This window comes from Prunus persica, chromosome G1, assembly GCF_000346465.2.
Source record: "Prunus persica cultivar Lovell chromosome G1, Prunus_persica_NCBIv2, whole genome shotgun sequence".
NCBI classification, from domain to species: Eukaryota; Viridiplantae; Streptophyta; class Magnoliopsida; order Rosales; family Rosaceae; genus Prunus; species Prunus persica.
The window spans coordinates 35,975,607-35,990,744 of record NC_034009.1 but is presented as its reverse complement, the minus strand read 5'-3'; the positions used below and the strand labels follow the sequence as shown (position 1 = coordinate 35,990,744).

General features: G+C 40.1%; 4 protein-coding genes across 7 annotated transcripts; 1 reads left to right on the top strand and 3 right to left on the bottom strand.

Moving 5' to 3' along the window:
• On the bottom strand, positions 13-6,777 carry LOC18790269 (glutamate receptor 2.7). Of its 3 annotated transcripts, none has more exons than XM_020568882.1 (5): positions 6,599-6,777; positions 1,799-3,129; positions 1,390-1,705; positions 801-1,207; positions 13-683 (listed from the first exon to the last, which is right to left on the bottom strand). In XM_020568882.1, the coding sequence occupies exons 1-5, from the start codon at positions 6,612-6,614 to the stop codon at positions 123-125; spliced, it is 2,631 nt and encodes an 876-aa protein (XP_020424471.1). In that variant the 5' UTR covers positions 6,615-6,777; the 3' UTR covers positions 13-122. The 3 variants fall into 3 exon arrangements, with proteins under 3 accessions (XP_020424471.1, XP_020424468.1, XP_020424474.1); XM_020568879.1 differs by lacking the exon at positions 6,599-6,777 and adding an exon at positions 3,384-5,243; XM_020568885.1 differs by lacking the exon at positions 6,599-6,777 and adding an exon at positions 3,984-5,243.
• On the top strand, positions 8,269-10,615 carry LOC18792396. The gene is made up of 5 exons (XM_020554532.1): positions 8,269-8,645; positions 9,123-9,228; positions 9,343-9,846; positions 9,919-10,009; positions 10,266-10,615. The coding sequence occupies exons 1-5, from the start codon at positions 8,504-8,506 to the stop codon at positions 10,350-10,352; spliced, it is 930 nt and encodes a 309-aa protein (XP_020410121.1). The 5' UTR covers positions 8,269-8,503; the 3' UTR covers positions 10,353-10,615.
• Positions 10,753-12,911, bottom strand: LOC18792235 (protein REVERSION-TO-ETHYLENE SENSITIVITY1). 2 transcript variants are annotated; one of them, XM_007225981.2, is made up of 3 exons: positions 12,599-12,911; positions 11,758-12,166; positions 10,753-11,455 (listed from the first exon to the last, which is right to left on the bottom strand). In XM_007225981.2, the coding sequence occupies exons 2-3, from the start codon at positions 12,064-12,066 to the stop codon at positions 11,033-11,035; spliced, it is 732 nt and encodes a 243-aa protein (XP_007226043.1). In that variant the 5' UTR covers positions 12,067-12,166; positions 12,599-12,911; the 3' UTR covers positions 10,753-11,032. The 2 variants fall into 2 exon arrangements, with proteins under 2 accessions (XP_007226043.1, XP_020410122.1); XM_020554533.1 differs by having other exon boundaries at positions 11,758-12,071.
• Positions 13,655-15,129, bottom strand: LOC18791727 (uncharacterized protein ycf36). Its single transcript, XM_007225810.2, has 4 exons — positions 14,556-15,129; positions 14,419-14,447; positions 14,252-14,308; positions 13,655-14,109 (listed from the first exon to the last, which is right to left on the bottom strand). The coding sequence occupies exons 1-4, from the start codon at positions 15,040-15,042 to the stop codon at positions 13,906-13,908; spliced, it is 777 nt and encodes a 258-aa protein (XP_007225872.1). The 5' UTR covers positions 15,043-15,129; the 3' UTR covers positions 13,655-13,905.

The following is a 15,138-nucleotide window of genomic DNA, read 5'->3' as shown; positions in this document are numbered from 1 at the left end:
TCGTTACCCTCGTAACCAAGAAACATCAAAACCACTGCTGCATGCATACATCTTATATACTACACAATAAAGATTTAAACTACAAATTAAGCTTCAAACAAACCATAGCAAGATTCCATGATTTATGTCATAGCCGTTAACTCGATAGCACATTCAATTTCTTGGGTTGCTTGAACATTCGGATTCAACTCACTATGCTGAGTACAAGTTGTTCCTTGCTCTTCAAGAACGATTTCTGGTATAATCTTATTTGGGTGCCTTGATCTTGATGGCCTTCTGAGGCAGAGACAGTTGGTGTTCGGTGAAGATTCAACCGCAGCGATTCCTTGAACACTATCTTTTTTGCTTTTCTTGTCTTCTTGATCATATGCTCTTAGTACTTCACGAATTCTTGTCCGAAATGAGGCTTTTGAATCAATGCATGTCAAGATGTGGCCATGCTCATAGAGGAACATAGCTACACATATGAGGAGAGATAGTGATGAAGCAACACCAGCAACAATGAAGAGGCCCCAAAAGCTATCAAGGCTAAGAGTGTCGTAAGAGCCAGCCGTGTTGGGGTTTGAACAGCTTGCTTTTTTCTTGAACCACTTGGCCTCGATGGCCTTCATTTTATCTCCCTCGTGCACTTGAGTGATTGCCGTTGAAACATCTAGTGTCAGAAGTGAACCTTTTTGGAAGACCTGCAGGTCAAAAAGAGAAGAAGAAAAAAAATCCCACATCAGAAAACATGTATTAAACGAGAGAAAGCCAGAGAGGGTCTGATAGAGAAAGAGAAAAACAGCAAGTGATCAACTTACAAAGGCAAAACCATCGGCTTTGAATGTTGGCTCAACAAGGGTATATTTTGAGCAATAGGTTGCAAGAAAAAGTTTCATATAGGGGGTTTCATCAAACGCTGCAGAAATACCTCCATTTTCATTCCCGTTTCGAAAAAGTTCATCCAATTCTTCTGCGGACCTATAAGTTCTAAGTTTATCATCCTGAAATCCTAGCTGGCTCAAAATCTCATAAATAAAAGAACCTGCTTGGTAGCCAACATTGTCCCCATTCTTCAAGAGAAGATTCACATCAGTAACTATTGGTTGGAGCTGTTGAATTGTTAAGATTGATGATAAACTGGCAGTGTAGCTTTGTGTCAGTACCAGGACAACAAAGCACCATATGATCACTACAAACCTACCCAAGTTGCTCACTACTCGTTCCCCTGTTAGAAAAACTCAAAAGAAAACAGAAATGGAAGGCCATGAGTCATAGAATATGTAAACGGTACACAAGCTCATTTTTCCAATTGGGTTTTGAGTAGTTTTGGTTAGTTGGACAAGTGGTTCTACAAAGCATTAATCACCAATAAAGACTAGAAAATAGTTTGACATGAAGGGAGCTTACGGTGTGCAAAAACCATGGTTGAGAAGGCGAACCAAAAGCTTGTGCCAATTTGGTGATGTGGAGACCCACGAAAGTCTTCGTTTATTGGATGTTCAAGAAACCAGACCACAAAACCAATGAAAATGCAAAAACAGCCGCTTGTAACCCAAAGATCCCATGTCAAAGGCTTCAAGAACACCCATGTGCTTTTAGCGTCATGTTTGCCTTTGATAGGCACCACCATTGATATCCCAGATTCTGTGAATGGCAATGTGAAGTCAACATACAAGGATCTGTTTGCTCTAATAGTTATGTCTCCAACTGCAGCATCGTAGTTCTGTCAAGTGAAAATGCCAATGTTTCAAGTGAAAACATTGGATAATTTTGCTAAGAATAAAATGTGAAAAATCAGCAAGAAAAAAAGTTATACCCCAAGAGACACTTGATTGACCAAATCATTGTACCTGCCAGCAATCTTCCCATTAGGTTTTGCAAAGGGATAAAACTCATAAGGAACAGGATATGGTAATGCTTTTATTACAGCGTCAAAGACTTCTATGCAGTATCCAGTGACCTTGGTTGTGTTAGTGCTAGAATCATGTCTCACAGTTACAAATTCTTCAAACCCTACCTTCACCGGGACCAGAACTTTTATGGTCCCATTCGGGCGAATCTGCCAGCCCCTTGGAGCCAAGGTGGTGTCTCCAGGCCATATAATAGGTCCAAGACTGGCATTAGAAGTAGAGTATCTGTTTGTGTTTCTAGTTGAAATTATGTTCCTCACAAGTCCATTTTGGGGTGTCCAATATCCAATTCCTCTTTCCCCATTATCGTTCACATTAACTACCTGAAAAGTTGATGATTGTAGTTGCCCATTAATAAGACTGAAATCTCCTGAAATGCCTCTGAATCTTGTACTTGATAGCTCTCGGACAAGTTCAGGACCGCCTTGAGAGACCTCTAAGCTTCCCAGATCAGTGGAATTATGAGAACCGTTCATCTTTCGGAAGCTGAAGTTTGTACCCCCAACCTTCTCAACTGCCAGGGCTAATGCCCAAGCAGCATCATAAGCCCAAAGTCCAAAAACATCCAATTTAACGTTAAGGATAGTTGGATTGTCTTGTTGGAATTTTGTTTGCCATCTAGCTCTAAAATTTTCAAGATCTTTTGTGTTTGGAACATAAGTCTTTAAACCTAACACCCCTTGCATGTTATCTATGTCGACAGAAGAGCTGGAGGTACTGAAAGAGTTAGCCATCCCATTCGTCGTTATCCAAACATTACCTTCCTCCATCATGCCAATGTCTTTTGCCTTGGCAAAAAACCGAGAGCCTAGAGAAGGCAACATGTGCACTATGAAGACCTTGGTTTGCATTGACATCAACCTGTAAAGCTCTGCAACAATTTGGTCATCAGTGGCCTTTGAAGGAATGACACTCCAATAAGGGATACGGGCACCTACTTCTTGCAAAGCAGTAGTCAGGTAAGGTATCACTCCCTCCCCAAACTCATTGTCCACGCTGATGGGCACTGCCTCACTCCAACCAAAGGCTTGGATGATGGTACTTATGGCTCTAACCTGAGATGAGTCATTCTGTGCAATTCGGAAAAAATATGAACCCCGCAGAGAAGGGCTTGTTGCTGAAAATGACATTATGGGCACTTGAGCTTTATCTCCAAGATCAATTACAAAGTTGGCTTGCTTTGATGATTTTAGCCCTATGATGGCTTGCACTTCAACATTCTTTATTAAGTCTAGCGCTGTTTCAAAGGTGAGAGTTTTAAGTTAAGTTACACTCTGATGATATTTTAATTCTTTGTGTATCAATTACGAATCCAATGACGTATTACAAGCATGACTCTAATCTAAGCCGCTTTTTCCCAGCAAGTACTTCAACAAGATATGATACCTTTAACATGCTAATAAATAATAAAAAAGAAATTGATGGTTCAAAAAATATTTGGGTGAAACAAAAAGCAAAACATTAAAAAGAGAAGATCAATAGAGAGGGAACCTGCATCAGCTGCAACAACAACATCTCTCGTGGAGTCCCTTGTGTGCAGGACCAGTCTAGTATTGTAGTTAGAATGAGAGGCATAGAAGTCAGAGAGGGCCATGTTGATGCAGCTCAACCCTATTTTCCCTAACCGGGAATCGAAGTCAAGAACCACCCCCACATTGATTGGGATGGTTGTGTTTTGTGCCATGGCCAAGAAAATCCTAAAGAACAGTAAGAGAAGAAAAACAGGGTAGGGAGGACACTTGATCATGTTATCTTGGTCTCGGAAGGTTTGCAGCTCAAGGCATGAGAAGATACTTGTTTATAAATGGTGAATAGTAGCAGGATTTTGAATGGCAGAATACTTGGTTCCCAAATGGTAAACGGGACGAAAGAGGAAGGAACTTTCTCAAACTGCTGACTGTTGAAGAGGGAATTGGAAAAAGTAGTTTCCTCTCCCCATTCCTAGGAGAACAAGTTTTCATGATTCTTTGAATATAAGAAAATAAACCAGTATTTTTCTGAATTGTAGCAAAGTGGATTATTATCGTAATCAAACAAGTAAAAGGAGAATAATGGTGGCTTCAGTGAGTCAATGCCAGAGTTTCTTCGTACCTGCCTCGTTTCCTCTCTTGACGGGAACTGTCAACCAAACTGTCCTTCTCTAAAGCAGGAGACTTGGTCACGAGTCATATGAGCTGCTTCAGTGACAAAACTAATTAATAGGCTGACTGCAACATCGTTGTCTAAGAATTTTCAAAGCGAATAACTTCATATTCAAGAACCTTCATTTCACAATACAGTATGAAAAGCTGAAACAGGGAGAGAAATAGGGAAGAAATCCTAAGAACACTGTTTGGGGTGGTCAAAATTCACCCAATTTGCTAAGGAAGAATTCCTAGCGGCTGAAGAATTCCTAGAGGGTGAAGAATTCCTAGCGGCCGAGAATTCCTAGCGGCCGAGAATTCCTAGCAGCCGAAGAATTACTAGTGGGCGAAGAATTCCTAGTGACCGGAGAATTCCTAGGGGCCGGAGGATTCCTAGCTGCAGAAGAATTCCTAGCTGCCGAAGAATTACTAGCGGCCGAGAATTCCTAGCAGCCGAAGAATTCCTAGAAGCCAAGAATTCCTAGCGTGGTGCCTTGTCAAAAATATAGTCGAGCGTATCCTTGCAAAAGTAGCCGGGCGTATCCTTGCAAAAGTGGCCGAATGCTTCATTCTCAAAAAGTTGGGCCGGACACTCCTTAAATACCTTGGTAGGCCACTCCTCTTACCAAAAGCTGGGCTGGGGTGAATTTTCTCCTTGTGCACCTTGGCGCCCTCCTCTCAACACTTGGACAAGCAAAGTTGGGCCAAGGGAGTTGAAGTTCGGCTGGAGGTATGTCCACCGAGTTCCCAATATTCGAATATTTGAGAACTCAAATATAATCCAACGTAGAGCCAAGCCCAACATCCAAATATCTGGAGTTCTCATACCACCCATCTTGGGAGATGGTTGACAGATGGTAAACCAACTCTAGAATTCTAAAAACTCAAGGGGCACAAGGTTCCACCAGATGTCAAGATGAAATCATGGAGGTCAATGCCCAAGCCACGGATTCACGCCTAAGATTTCCATAGGTCAATGTGAATGTGATGGAGGCCTCACAAGGAAACAAATCAAGGAAATTGATGATAGTTCAGCATACTCCAAAACATGAGAGAATCAAGCAATCAGAATATTTCCATCAATGTGATCCCACAAATTCAAGGGGCTTCAAAAGGAAAGAGTTTTAAAAGAGTTGACATTTGGCCATTCAATGGCCAGCCCATGGGCTGACGGAAGCCCTATATAAACCTCACCAAACGAAGGCAGAAGACACACAACATCAGACAGACAAACTTATTTTTCGTCTTGCACTTTTCTTTTCATAGACTTAGGATTTTACTTTTCATGTACCTAGTGTAGCGAGTTCTTCCTTTTCTTAGTGTAAGTTTAAATTCTTGTTCAATTTATATTTTCTTGTCATTTAAATTCAAGTTTATTTCAATTGCTTTACTTTTCATTGTTATCGCAATTCAATTAAGTTTAATTTGAAGTTCATTTTACTTTATCGTTCTTATCGCTTTCATTTCGTTCTTGCTTTACTTATCACTTTGATTTATTTTGTCGCACTTTAATTCTCGTCTTTACGTTATTTATCTTTCGTATTTTACTTTACGCATTTGTCTTTAAATTATATTCAAGTTTAAGCACCTTTACTTTGCGCACTTGTTCTTCATTTCATTACGTTTCACCTTCAATCTTCATCTCCACCCACTTCACATCATTTGGTCGTTCACATAAAGCCTTGACCCGAGGTAGTGAAAGAACCTAGACTATGAGGAGGTTCCTTGCTTGGCCGAACAATCGTTTGATTAAATTTAGATCTCGGACGCAACATATCCATCTACTCACATTCCATTCAAGCCCAAATTCGGAGTTTGGTGGTGGCACGCGCCACACTCAAAAGAAGAATGACCAAAAGTTCCTTCTGTCGGCCGCCCCGCCGAAAAGAGGGAAACAAACACCTTATCAAAAAGGTTAGGTAATATAACTTCTAGTTTTTGCTCAGTCAGTTGTAAATGGTTAAAAAATATGTGATTAACTGTTATCAGCACAACGTGAACTAAAAGTTGCCTTTTCATAAAGCTTCAGATTTTAGGAGGACGAAAGCGGAACAGCTCAAGTTTCAGCTCTTTTGGTACCTTCACCTCCAATCTATCCCCGGTAAAGGTTGAAGACGATTTTCTTACCCTTAATGTAAGTGTCTGCTAAGAGGAGAAGCCTTGAGGAAGGGAAAAACCCCACAGCAGATCCGAACATTCCAGAACATTAACTTGGGAGCAAGTAAACTCCAATTGCTTAAGATTCCCAAGCAGGGCTAGGTTTTTTGGCATTATTTGCCTCTGCAAATTTAAACATAATATCACAAATATCACAAAGATGTATGCCATTACATCCTACAGTAATTTATTTACAATTTTTTATTTATATTAGATACACAAATTTTGAGACTGTTTACCATAAACAACAAATTTTAGAACCCACGAATTGTGAATAAACTAGTAGCTTTGTCACAGGTAAGGTAGTTGTAACACAACAAAGAATTAAAGACAGATTAAGAAGATTCTACTCTTATCTCAAGCAAGAATCGAATAGCAGAGCATGGAAAAGGTAGAAGGGCAAGGCTAAAATGCAAACTTGCATACCTCCAAGTCCCAGCATTCTTCTTCTTTCTGATCCATTCGATCCTTTACTGAGGCAGAGCAGTCAGACTGAGAAACAAGTAGGAATACATGGAAGACCAGGATGCGGAAGAACCAGAGGACTTCATTATTTCACTTATTGCACAGGTTAGCTCATCTCCAGCTTTAGCAGATCGTAACTTTTCTCTCTTGATTTGGAGGGAGATACTAAACACAGAAATGACTATACCCTACTGCTTTTTAAAGGAAATGTATTTTAATAAAGGAATTAATTCCTTAAGAACCACTTTTTTTGAGTGCCACATTTTCTTGGAAATGGACCGGTACTTTTTGTTTGTGCTTCTCTACCTATAGATAACACGCAAAGATGAGGAAATGACACTTTTTATTACGAGAGTGAAGCGGAATTACATATTTAGTGGAATTTAAAGCATTGTAGCAAATGCATTCATCAAGGTTTGTAACTTCTATAAAATCTTTTGTTAGATCATTCATGAAATTCCGTATGCTGGTGTTGCAGATTGTAGTTTCAGAGATATATACTGTATACTATATATCCATGTACATTTCTTCTGTTCCTTTCGGACTGATTTTTTCTTTTTCTTTTTCCTTCTGTTGATTGCTGAATGTTCACGAGAGATAATGCAATCTTAACATGCTTCGACTGATATGAAATCCATCAACCTTTTTGGGGTTCAGCAGATATGTGAGAATTCAATGGCGCTAGAACATATGTAAGTCATTTTCTAATCCATATCTGATATGGTTTAATGCATTTCCTAATTGCTATACTTAATTACTTTTATTTAAAGAGTATAGTCGCTATACTCTTTTAAATATATTCGAATATTTTAACGGTATAGTTGCGCGGCTATACTTTTAGAACATATTAATATTTAAAGCGTATAGCTGCGCAGCTACTTGGTACTCTTTAAATATTCGAATACGTTAGAGGTATAGCCTCGCAAGTATATGTGTAGGATAATAGTATAGCCGCGCGGCTATACCTTTAAAAAGTTTTGAAGCGTGTAACTAAACACATTTGTAGAGCACATCGTCTGCAAGTTCAAACAAAATACCACAAAGATATATGGGTAAGGGAGCATATCAATAACAAATTTTAGAATTTTACACCTTAAAAAAACAAATTTTAGAACCGATGAATTGTGAATAAACTAGTAGTTTTGTCACAGGTAAGCTAGTTGTAACTTGTAACACAACAGAGAATTTGTACGATTAGCCCAAACATTAATAACTGATTAAGAAGATTTTCTACTCTCATCTCAAGCAAGAATCGATATACAGCACAGTATGGAAAAAGTAGAAGGGCAAGGCTAAAATGCAAACTTGCATACCTCCAATTCCAAACATTCTTCTTGTTTCTGATCCATTCGATCCTTTACTGAGGCAGAGCAGTCAGACTGAGAAACAAGCAGCATGGAGAAGGGACTCCACTGGCGAAGAGGAGAAGAAATTCCATGCAACATGTATTCTACTGTGTCTGTGACGATACAATCATACACTGCTATTTGTTTCAATGTAAAAAATTAAAATGCATGTCATGCATTTTATATAAGCGATATTGGAAAAGACTGGATTCGAACACTTGAAGTTGTGTGTGCACGAATAATTGCTTTTGATTACTTGAGCTACAACTCCTTATGTGTGAGTTTCTGAGTTCTTAATTTACCATTTCTAAAAAATAAAAATCTAAAATTACCGCTTTCTCCCTGTCATTATCTCGCCTTGAGAGGCATCTAGCTTTTGCTGTTATCTCCTCCAAACCCCGCCACGTGCACAATATTCCCCATATCATTCATTCATACCCCACGCCTTCCCAAAATCAGTCTTCATCTTCCTCCGCTCACAGCTGGTTGTAAACCTCGATCAGTGATTAGAGATACAGCAATGGCGGACAAGCCAAGCCGAGCTGTGGTTTTGTACGGAGATGGGTTGGTCCGTTTCGTCGACCCATCACACATCCATCTCCACTCTCTCGCTTCTAAAGCTTCCTGTGGCTTCTTGAGCCTCCCCATTGCCCCTCCCTCAGGTTTTAACTCTTTCAATGTCTCTTGCTCTCTCTGGAAATTATTCATTTTTAATAGATAATTTAATTATTAATAATATGAGGCTTGCTTTCTTCTCAAGTGAACTCTACGGGTTCGATCAACTTTGTTAATTTGCCTTTATGGGTTCGATCAAGTTTGTTAATTTGCCTTTATGGGTTCGATCAAGTTTGTTGATTTGTCATATGCGACCTGAAATGCAATTCAAATCTACTTCTTTTTGGTATTTGGGTGTTCGAAAAATCGGCCTAGGCGGCGCCTAGGCACTAGGCGGGCGATTTCACTCTAGGCGGGTTGGGTCCTTTTTTTTTTTCCTGACTTAAAAGAAAACCTCGCGCGGCCTCTCTCTCTCTCTCTCTCTCTCTCTCTCTCCTTCTCCTCTGAGGGTTCATTTTGGCGTGCTTTTACACCTTTCCTTTCCAAGTTCCCAGCACCGGGATTTACTTGAATTTAGATTGCAGAAAGCGAGGATGAGAGAATAGTCAGAGAGTTTGCATTACTGCTGGATGCATATGAAGCATACCATGATACAGTGAGATCCACATCTTTGGTTATCATATCAGAAAGGTAATATAACTTTTGGGTTTCACTCGGTCTGTTGTAATTGGAAATGTTCAAAAAAAAGTTTTGAACTTTTAACAACCCAATGTCAACTAAGTGACGTTTTTCATAATGCTTCAGGTTCATGGGGATGAAAGCTGCGATATTTACAAACAATGCAAGTTTGAAATCTTTTGGTACCAAACTTGGTTTCAGCGTGTTCCAAATCGATGCTCTTTATAAAAACAGTCCAGCCGGTGCTGAACCGCCAGTTGATTTTGGGGCATCTGAGTTACTTAAGTTGCTTGGGTTTCAAGTAGGGAAGACAGTGGAGACGAGCCAGTATGATTTAGTTTTTGTGCATGTTGGGGCTGGTGAGGTGAATGTTGAGAAAGACAAGGCTACTGATGATGTGGGATATCTCAATGCTTTGGTTGGTGCTATAACGCAAATAGCCCAACCTGGATCTGAAATCGGTGCCCGTTTGCACTTGTCTGTTGTGACGAGCTATGGGAAGGTCTCAGAAAAGGATGATCCCAACTTGTTAGTCTCATTTAGAAAAGATGATGAAAAATCTGATCTTTCAAAGCTTGTTCCTCGTCAAAGTTACACCATGAAAGGATCTCAACCACGAAAGGATGTTAGGTGAGTAAAAACTTGGTGGTTTCTTGCACACTTGAAATACCTTTAGTAACTCCAGCTATCCTTTGTGAACAGGCACCATTGCCCAATGTTAATTGCTCAGTGGCAATATGCAGTAACTCGCAAGGATATGGCTGAGACATTCTCATTTAAGGATTTCAAAGAGGTACAATTTGAGATTATCAGATATTGAGTTTACTGCATGGCACATGCTGGAAATTGTTGAGAGATTTACTGATATAACTGACTCCAGAGTTGATCTTCTCTACTGTACTAGCCTAGCTAGGAGCTGATACATTATCTGGTCATAAGTCTCATGTTGAGTTCAAAGATTTTCAATTTCACTTAACTATGATACTTTCACTAGAATGGCTGATTGCATGTTTACAAATGAATTATGAAATTTGTTCTTTTCTATGCAGTACGGTGGAAATCTTGTGATACCAGCGGATAGGTTTCTGCACGAAGTGGCCTTCAAGCTTTGGAAGGCCCCGAAATATGGAGCTTGAGAAGGCAAGTTTATACAAGACAGTGTAAGCAAGGAAGCTAAACCTGAGGGGCAGAGCATCCCGTTGCTTATCTAAAATGTTTTCCTAAGCATTTCTCAAGTTTAACTTGCCTTACCGGACCCTACATGTAATAAGATTAATCTGTATGTGACCTCAAACACCGCTCATGTTTGGCATTCCCCACTGCAAATTGGGGATAGAAAGTTTTGTTCGTTTTGATATTTAATGATAACTCTGGAAATGAGAGAATTTCATCTGACAAATCGGCCAGTTATGAACACTCAAGTTAATCTTCCATTACAATAGATGAAGACCACTTGCAATACATCGTTTTCCATAACCTAAATTCAATAGAAAGAACCTAAAAACTCCCCAAAATGAGAAACAAGACCATGCCACATGGGCATTGAAGATTTACCCATTTTACAATTTGCTATAGCTGCAACAGGGGTCCCGTCTCATTCTGAATCATAAATCGAGCATGTTAGAGAGGGTACAAATTCAACAAGCTTTCCAAATCAATCAACTATAGTTGAATAAGTTGACTCAGCTTGAAATCAGAAACAATATTGACAGAAAAACCTATAGCAAAATTGTATCAGGAACTACAGAGTCATACAGAGGAACTTTACTACAAAACATCTGTTTACTCCTCCAAGCTGTTAGTGTGAAAACAGGAACTAGCACTCTAACAAGGTCTTGAAACAATAACTGCCCAGTAGAAACCACACCAGGAGGAGGAGAGAGAAAGAGAGAAGCGCAACCAAGAAAGGCCATCCAACCATGAAAACACCTAGAGAGAGCACCAATAGAAAAGGGAGGAACGACCTCAAGACGGACATGGAGTCAACCCATTGCCCCTTGAGCAGTACTAAGCCTGCCACATTGATCATGTTCCAACTCATTGATCCACTATAGAATATCCGATTCAGACAGTTGGCTACGAAAGAATGGCAGTTGCAAGTGAAAAGGTTGTAGGTTTTGTGTTCAAAGTGCCGTGAACTTGACTGCAGGGCATCGTCCCATGTGATTGCCGTCCCAAACTCTGCATGCTTGTAGCCACTCTTGCAAGTGTGGCCACCCAGATTTGCGGCGAAACAACACTGTTTTGACATTTCAGATTCCATTACAAAATTGTCAAAGGATCAACAGGTTAAGAAGTCAATTCTAGTTCTTTCTTCCAAAGTAACAAGCAAATAGACAAATGCTTGATTTGGCTACAGTTCTAATTGCTGTTCATCTAAGCAAGTACTTTTAAGATGCATTTAAATGCCTTTCACAAACAATTTTAGATCAAACTAATGAATACCCTTACGAGTTTGTGTTTAGAGAGCCGGGAGGAAGGGGGAGGGAGCACAAAATTATTACACAATATGGCGAATGTGAGAACAACATGACACAGTACCTGTGTTCTATCAAGCTGTAGATATCTGGCTACAGCACCAAATGCGAAATCATCGGCATTCACAAAATTGGAACCTGCGAAATCTAAAATAGCTCCATCCTCCCTGCAAATGCCAACATGTCCAATGAATGGTGCCAACCAAGAGACTATTGGGAGAGGAGTCCAAACTAAACAACAGGGAAATTTTGCCTTCTTTGGATCAATTTCATCAAGAGGCCACAGCTCATGCTGGATACTCTGTGTAGACCTCATATGCTCAACGTCATAAGCTTCTTTTACCTCCATTACAGGAAATCTAATGTGCTGCATATGCTCTGTTTAAAATTTTATGGAGAAGCATCCCAATGTCAAACTACACCCTCAGACATTCTAATTTTGTCTCCCAATACAATAAGCAAATCAGTTCAATCTGCCATAAATACAATGCAAAGCCTTCTTTAAAAAGAATCAGAAAGATTAGTTAGTCTATGATACATAAACTAAAAATGAAAGATTACTGTTCGCTTTAATGGTTTGATTTTTACTTCCTGAAAAATACATTGCAGGCCGAAAATACCCAAGTCTTAAAATTTAGCTCAGAAAAGGAAACATCTGCTTCCAGCAATGCAACTTTAAGCTGAGAAACACTGAATCACATCAATTATGTTTACTTTGAGGAAATGGGTGGCTTAAAATTCCAATCTTTAAGACTTGCCAAAGATTATCTCGCTAGCAGACAATACCCAAATGGGCTTTCCATAAAATTCGTTGATACATTGAAAGAAAACAAGATCCAAACCCCACATAATGCATTTGGGTCAACAAAGATTAGAGCTTTGAGCAAAGATCTTATGCTACTGACCTGCAGAGGATGGTGATAGCTGAGGAAAATATGAGACCGCCCCAGTAAGGTAAAATTCGGTGACAAGGAACAGGAAGAAGTTGAAGAGAAGGAGAAAGAGAGAGAACAAGAATAATAAGAAGAAGAAGAAGACGAAGAGGAGCTATTCTTATTGGTCTTGTTATTCTTCATTGTTGTCGAGACACAATAACTGGTTGATTATATTTTGACTGAAAAAATGAAGAAAAAAAATGAAAACCGATCAAAATTTTAATATCTTTTGATTTTTTTTAATTTTTTGTTAAGACTTTCTTTTTCTCATTTTGCAAACGATGAAGGAGAAGGCGAAAACAGGGCAAAGTGCATGAACCTCTCTGAGATTCAGCCCCTCAGTGGGCCCACCGCCTTCCTCACTTAATTGTCTTTGCCTCCTTCGCCATCTTTTTCTAACCTTTTTTATTCTCTCTTTCCGTCCTTACAAAACGGTTGGCTTCGTTTGTTGTTGGGTTTGTAACTTACTTCATAAACTTACCCGCCAGAGTAGTTATGTTGTCTGTATGTAACTTCTCATCATAAAATGTAAGCGACCACATCAAATGTCCCGTGACCACTTGGGCCAGCGGTACTCGGTTTTTTCACTTTGTTAGAGGAGACTTACGAGTTCAAATTTCATAGACCACGTGTGTTTCTTTAAAGCGTCACTGAATTTTATGGCGAAAGAGTAACTTTTAAATTTACTGTTACATGGATTTTCGAATATCTTTCATTGTCATACAGGTTGACATGAAATGTTGAGGGGCAACAATCTTCACGATGGTGATAGTCAAACTCAATGTTATCTTATTTTGATGAACTTTTGGGAAGACAATACCACCACCAGCCAGCCTTGAGGTAGGGCCTCCTCCCTTATTGGTGGGGATGGTAGGTTTCCAACCATTTGGGTGGCACCGACACTAGAAATGAGAATGCTTGGTAATTTAAGTTACCGAACTCCATTCTTTTGAGAATCTTCTTTTTGGGACCAAATTCTCAATAGTTGAACTTTAAGCTTGGGTGTGGAATAAGCCATTATGCATGCTAGTGTAAAAGTTGGTTTTTGTTTCCCCAAGAATTGAATGTTTACAAGTAGCAGTTTGCCTAACAAGGAAATATATTTATTTGAAGGATAATTCTAATTATATATAAAAGCTACGCTAATTTAAATACAAATCATCAAGAGAGAGAGGCAAAACACATACAAATTCTTGTCCTATACCTTTTGACTTGTTTGTCACTAACTATGGACAGAGCATATACATATCGCGTTGCAGTTGTTGAATGGCTGAGAATTAGGGAAGGCCAGCTTCGCCACAGAAGGCGTCAGGCTCGAATGATCTTGCAGATTCGTCACTGTAAACTCCATGTATAACCCTATTGCCAGCTTCTTCAGTTTGGCCTCCTCCATCAATGGAAATGAGGAGCACAACGCATGAAAGTATGGCTGCCGCAAGGCATACCAGTGTGACCTTCAATCTGCCCAGCACAGGCGTAACCTGTTGAACAAAATCAAGGCAAAACAACCATCCAGTCATTTTCTTCTCCTAAAAAAGGATGTTTTGTCAGCAACAAGCTCTGATTTTCATTTTCTGGGAAAAATAAAGAAATCAATCTATCTGTGTAATGTCAATAACTCACAGCAAATGAACCAAGTAGCCGGTCACGAGCCAAAACCTCGGCAGTCTTCACCCACATCTGCCAAGGAAATCTCATTCAGGCCTTAACTTTGAAAAGCCAAACTTCCAACTTCTAAAAGAAATTGCATTTCTGATTCTACAAAGGCAAGCTTAAAAAAACCTATTTACCTGGCCATCGTACCATCCAGTCTCTTCATCTGTAACCAGAAAGAAGAAGAGCAGAAAACCCCATCAGCAACTCAATATCAGTCAATGATTCAAAATCAGGAACACGGTTGAAACAGAGAGAGAAACAGAGCAATTACATTCAACAGTGGCGCTAAGCAAGCGATTGCCCACATAAGCCCAACCCAGGTACATCCTCACGACGGCAAGAGTGACCACAAGAAACCCACTTGAAACTGCGTACAGAGACTGCTTCAACGGCTCCGATTGGGCGCCCAAGGCACCGACCGAGGCAACCGGGAGGCCAACAAGCAGAGCAAAAGAAGACCCAGTTGCAATCAGTCGAGAGCAGTACTCTATGAGGTCGCCGGAGGCCCAGGAGAAGGGAAAGGAGGTCGACAGATTCTGGAACTCGTTTATAGGCTGCTGCTCCGGCGGCACAGGGCACCCTGTTTCCGCCGGGCTGTTGCTTCCGTTTCTGAACGAGGACGACAAGGGTATTTTGGGAATTCTACTGCAGTGGCGGCGGTGATACCTGAAGCTTGGAGTTGAAATGGTTGGTGCGGAGGGAAAGAGGAGAGTCGGTGGAGGTGGTTTTGGTGATGTGTACAGAACAGCAGAGGCCATGGCGGTACTGTGCGATGATCTCTCTGTACTGAAACTCTGAACTGTTATTGGCCTCTTGCTCTCTCTCTCAATCCAATTCAGAGATATTTTTATTAT

Bases quoted from the DNA above. Each gene is read 5' to 3' on its own strand.
- LOC18790269 (XM_020568879.1), bottom strand. From the start codon at position 3,639: ATGATCAAGTGTCCTCCCTACCCTGTTTTTCTTCTCTTACTGTTCTTT. The intron at 3,130-3,383 runs GTTCCCTCTCTA...CCTTTGAAACAG, and splicing joins TGTTGTTGCAGCTGATGCAG to CGCTAGACTTAATAAAGAAT. The intron at 1,706-1,798 runs GTATAACTTTTT...TTCACTTGACAG, and splicing joins TCAATCAAGTGTCTCTTGGG to AACTACGATGCTGCAGTTGG.
- LOC18792396 (XM_020554532.1), top strand. From the start codon at position 8,504: ATGGCGGACAAGCCAAGCCGAGCTGTGGTTTTGTACGGAGATGGGTTG. The intron at 8,646-9,122 runs GTTTTAACTCTT...TTTAGATTGCAG, and splicing joins CCCCATTGCCCCTCCCTCAG to AAAGCGAGGATGAGAGAATA. The intron at 9,229-9,342 runs GTAATATAACTT...ATAATGCTTCAG, and splicing joins TTGGTTATCATATCAGAAAG to GTTCATGGGGATGAAAGCTG.
- LOC18792235 (XM_007225981.2), bottom strand. From the start codon at position 12,066: ATGCAGCACATTAGATTTCCTGTAATGGAGGTAAAAGAAGCTTATGAC. The intron at 11,456-11,757 runs GTACTGTGTCAT...ATGTCAAAACAG, and splicing joins TACAGCTTGATAGAACACAG to TGTTGTTTCGCCGCAAATCT.
- LOC18791727 (XM_007225810.2), bottom strand. From the start codon at position 15,042: ATGGCCTCTGCTGTTCTGTACACATCACCAAAACCACCTCCACCGACT. The intron at 14,448-14,555 runs GTAATTGCTCTG...TTCTGGTTACAG, and splicing joins GCTTAGCGCCACTGTTGAAT to ATGAAGAGACTGGATGGTAC. The intron at 14,110-14,251 runs GTGAGTTATTGA...TTTGTTCAACAG, and splicing joins GGCTACTTGGTTCATTTGCT to GTTACGCCTGTGCTGGGCAG.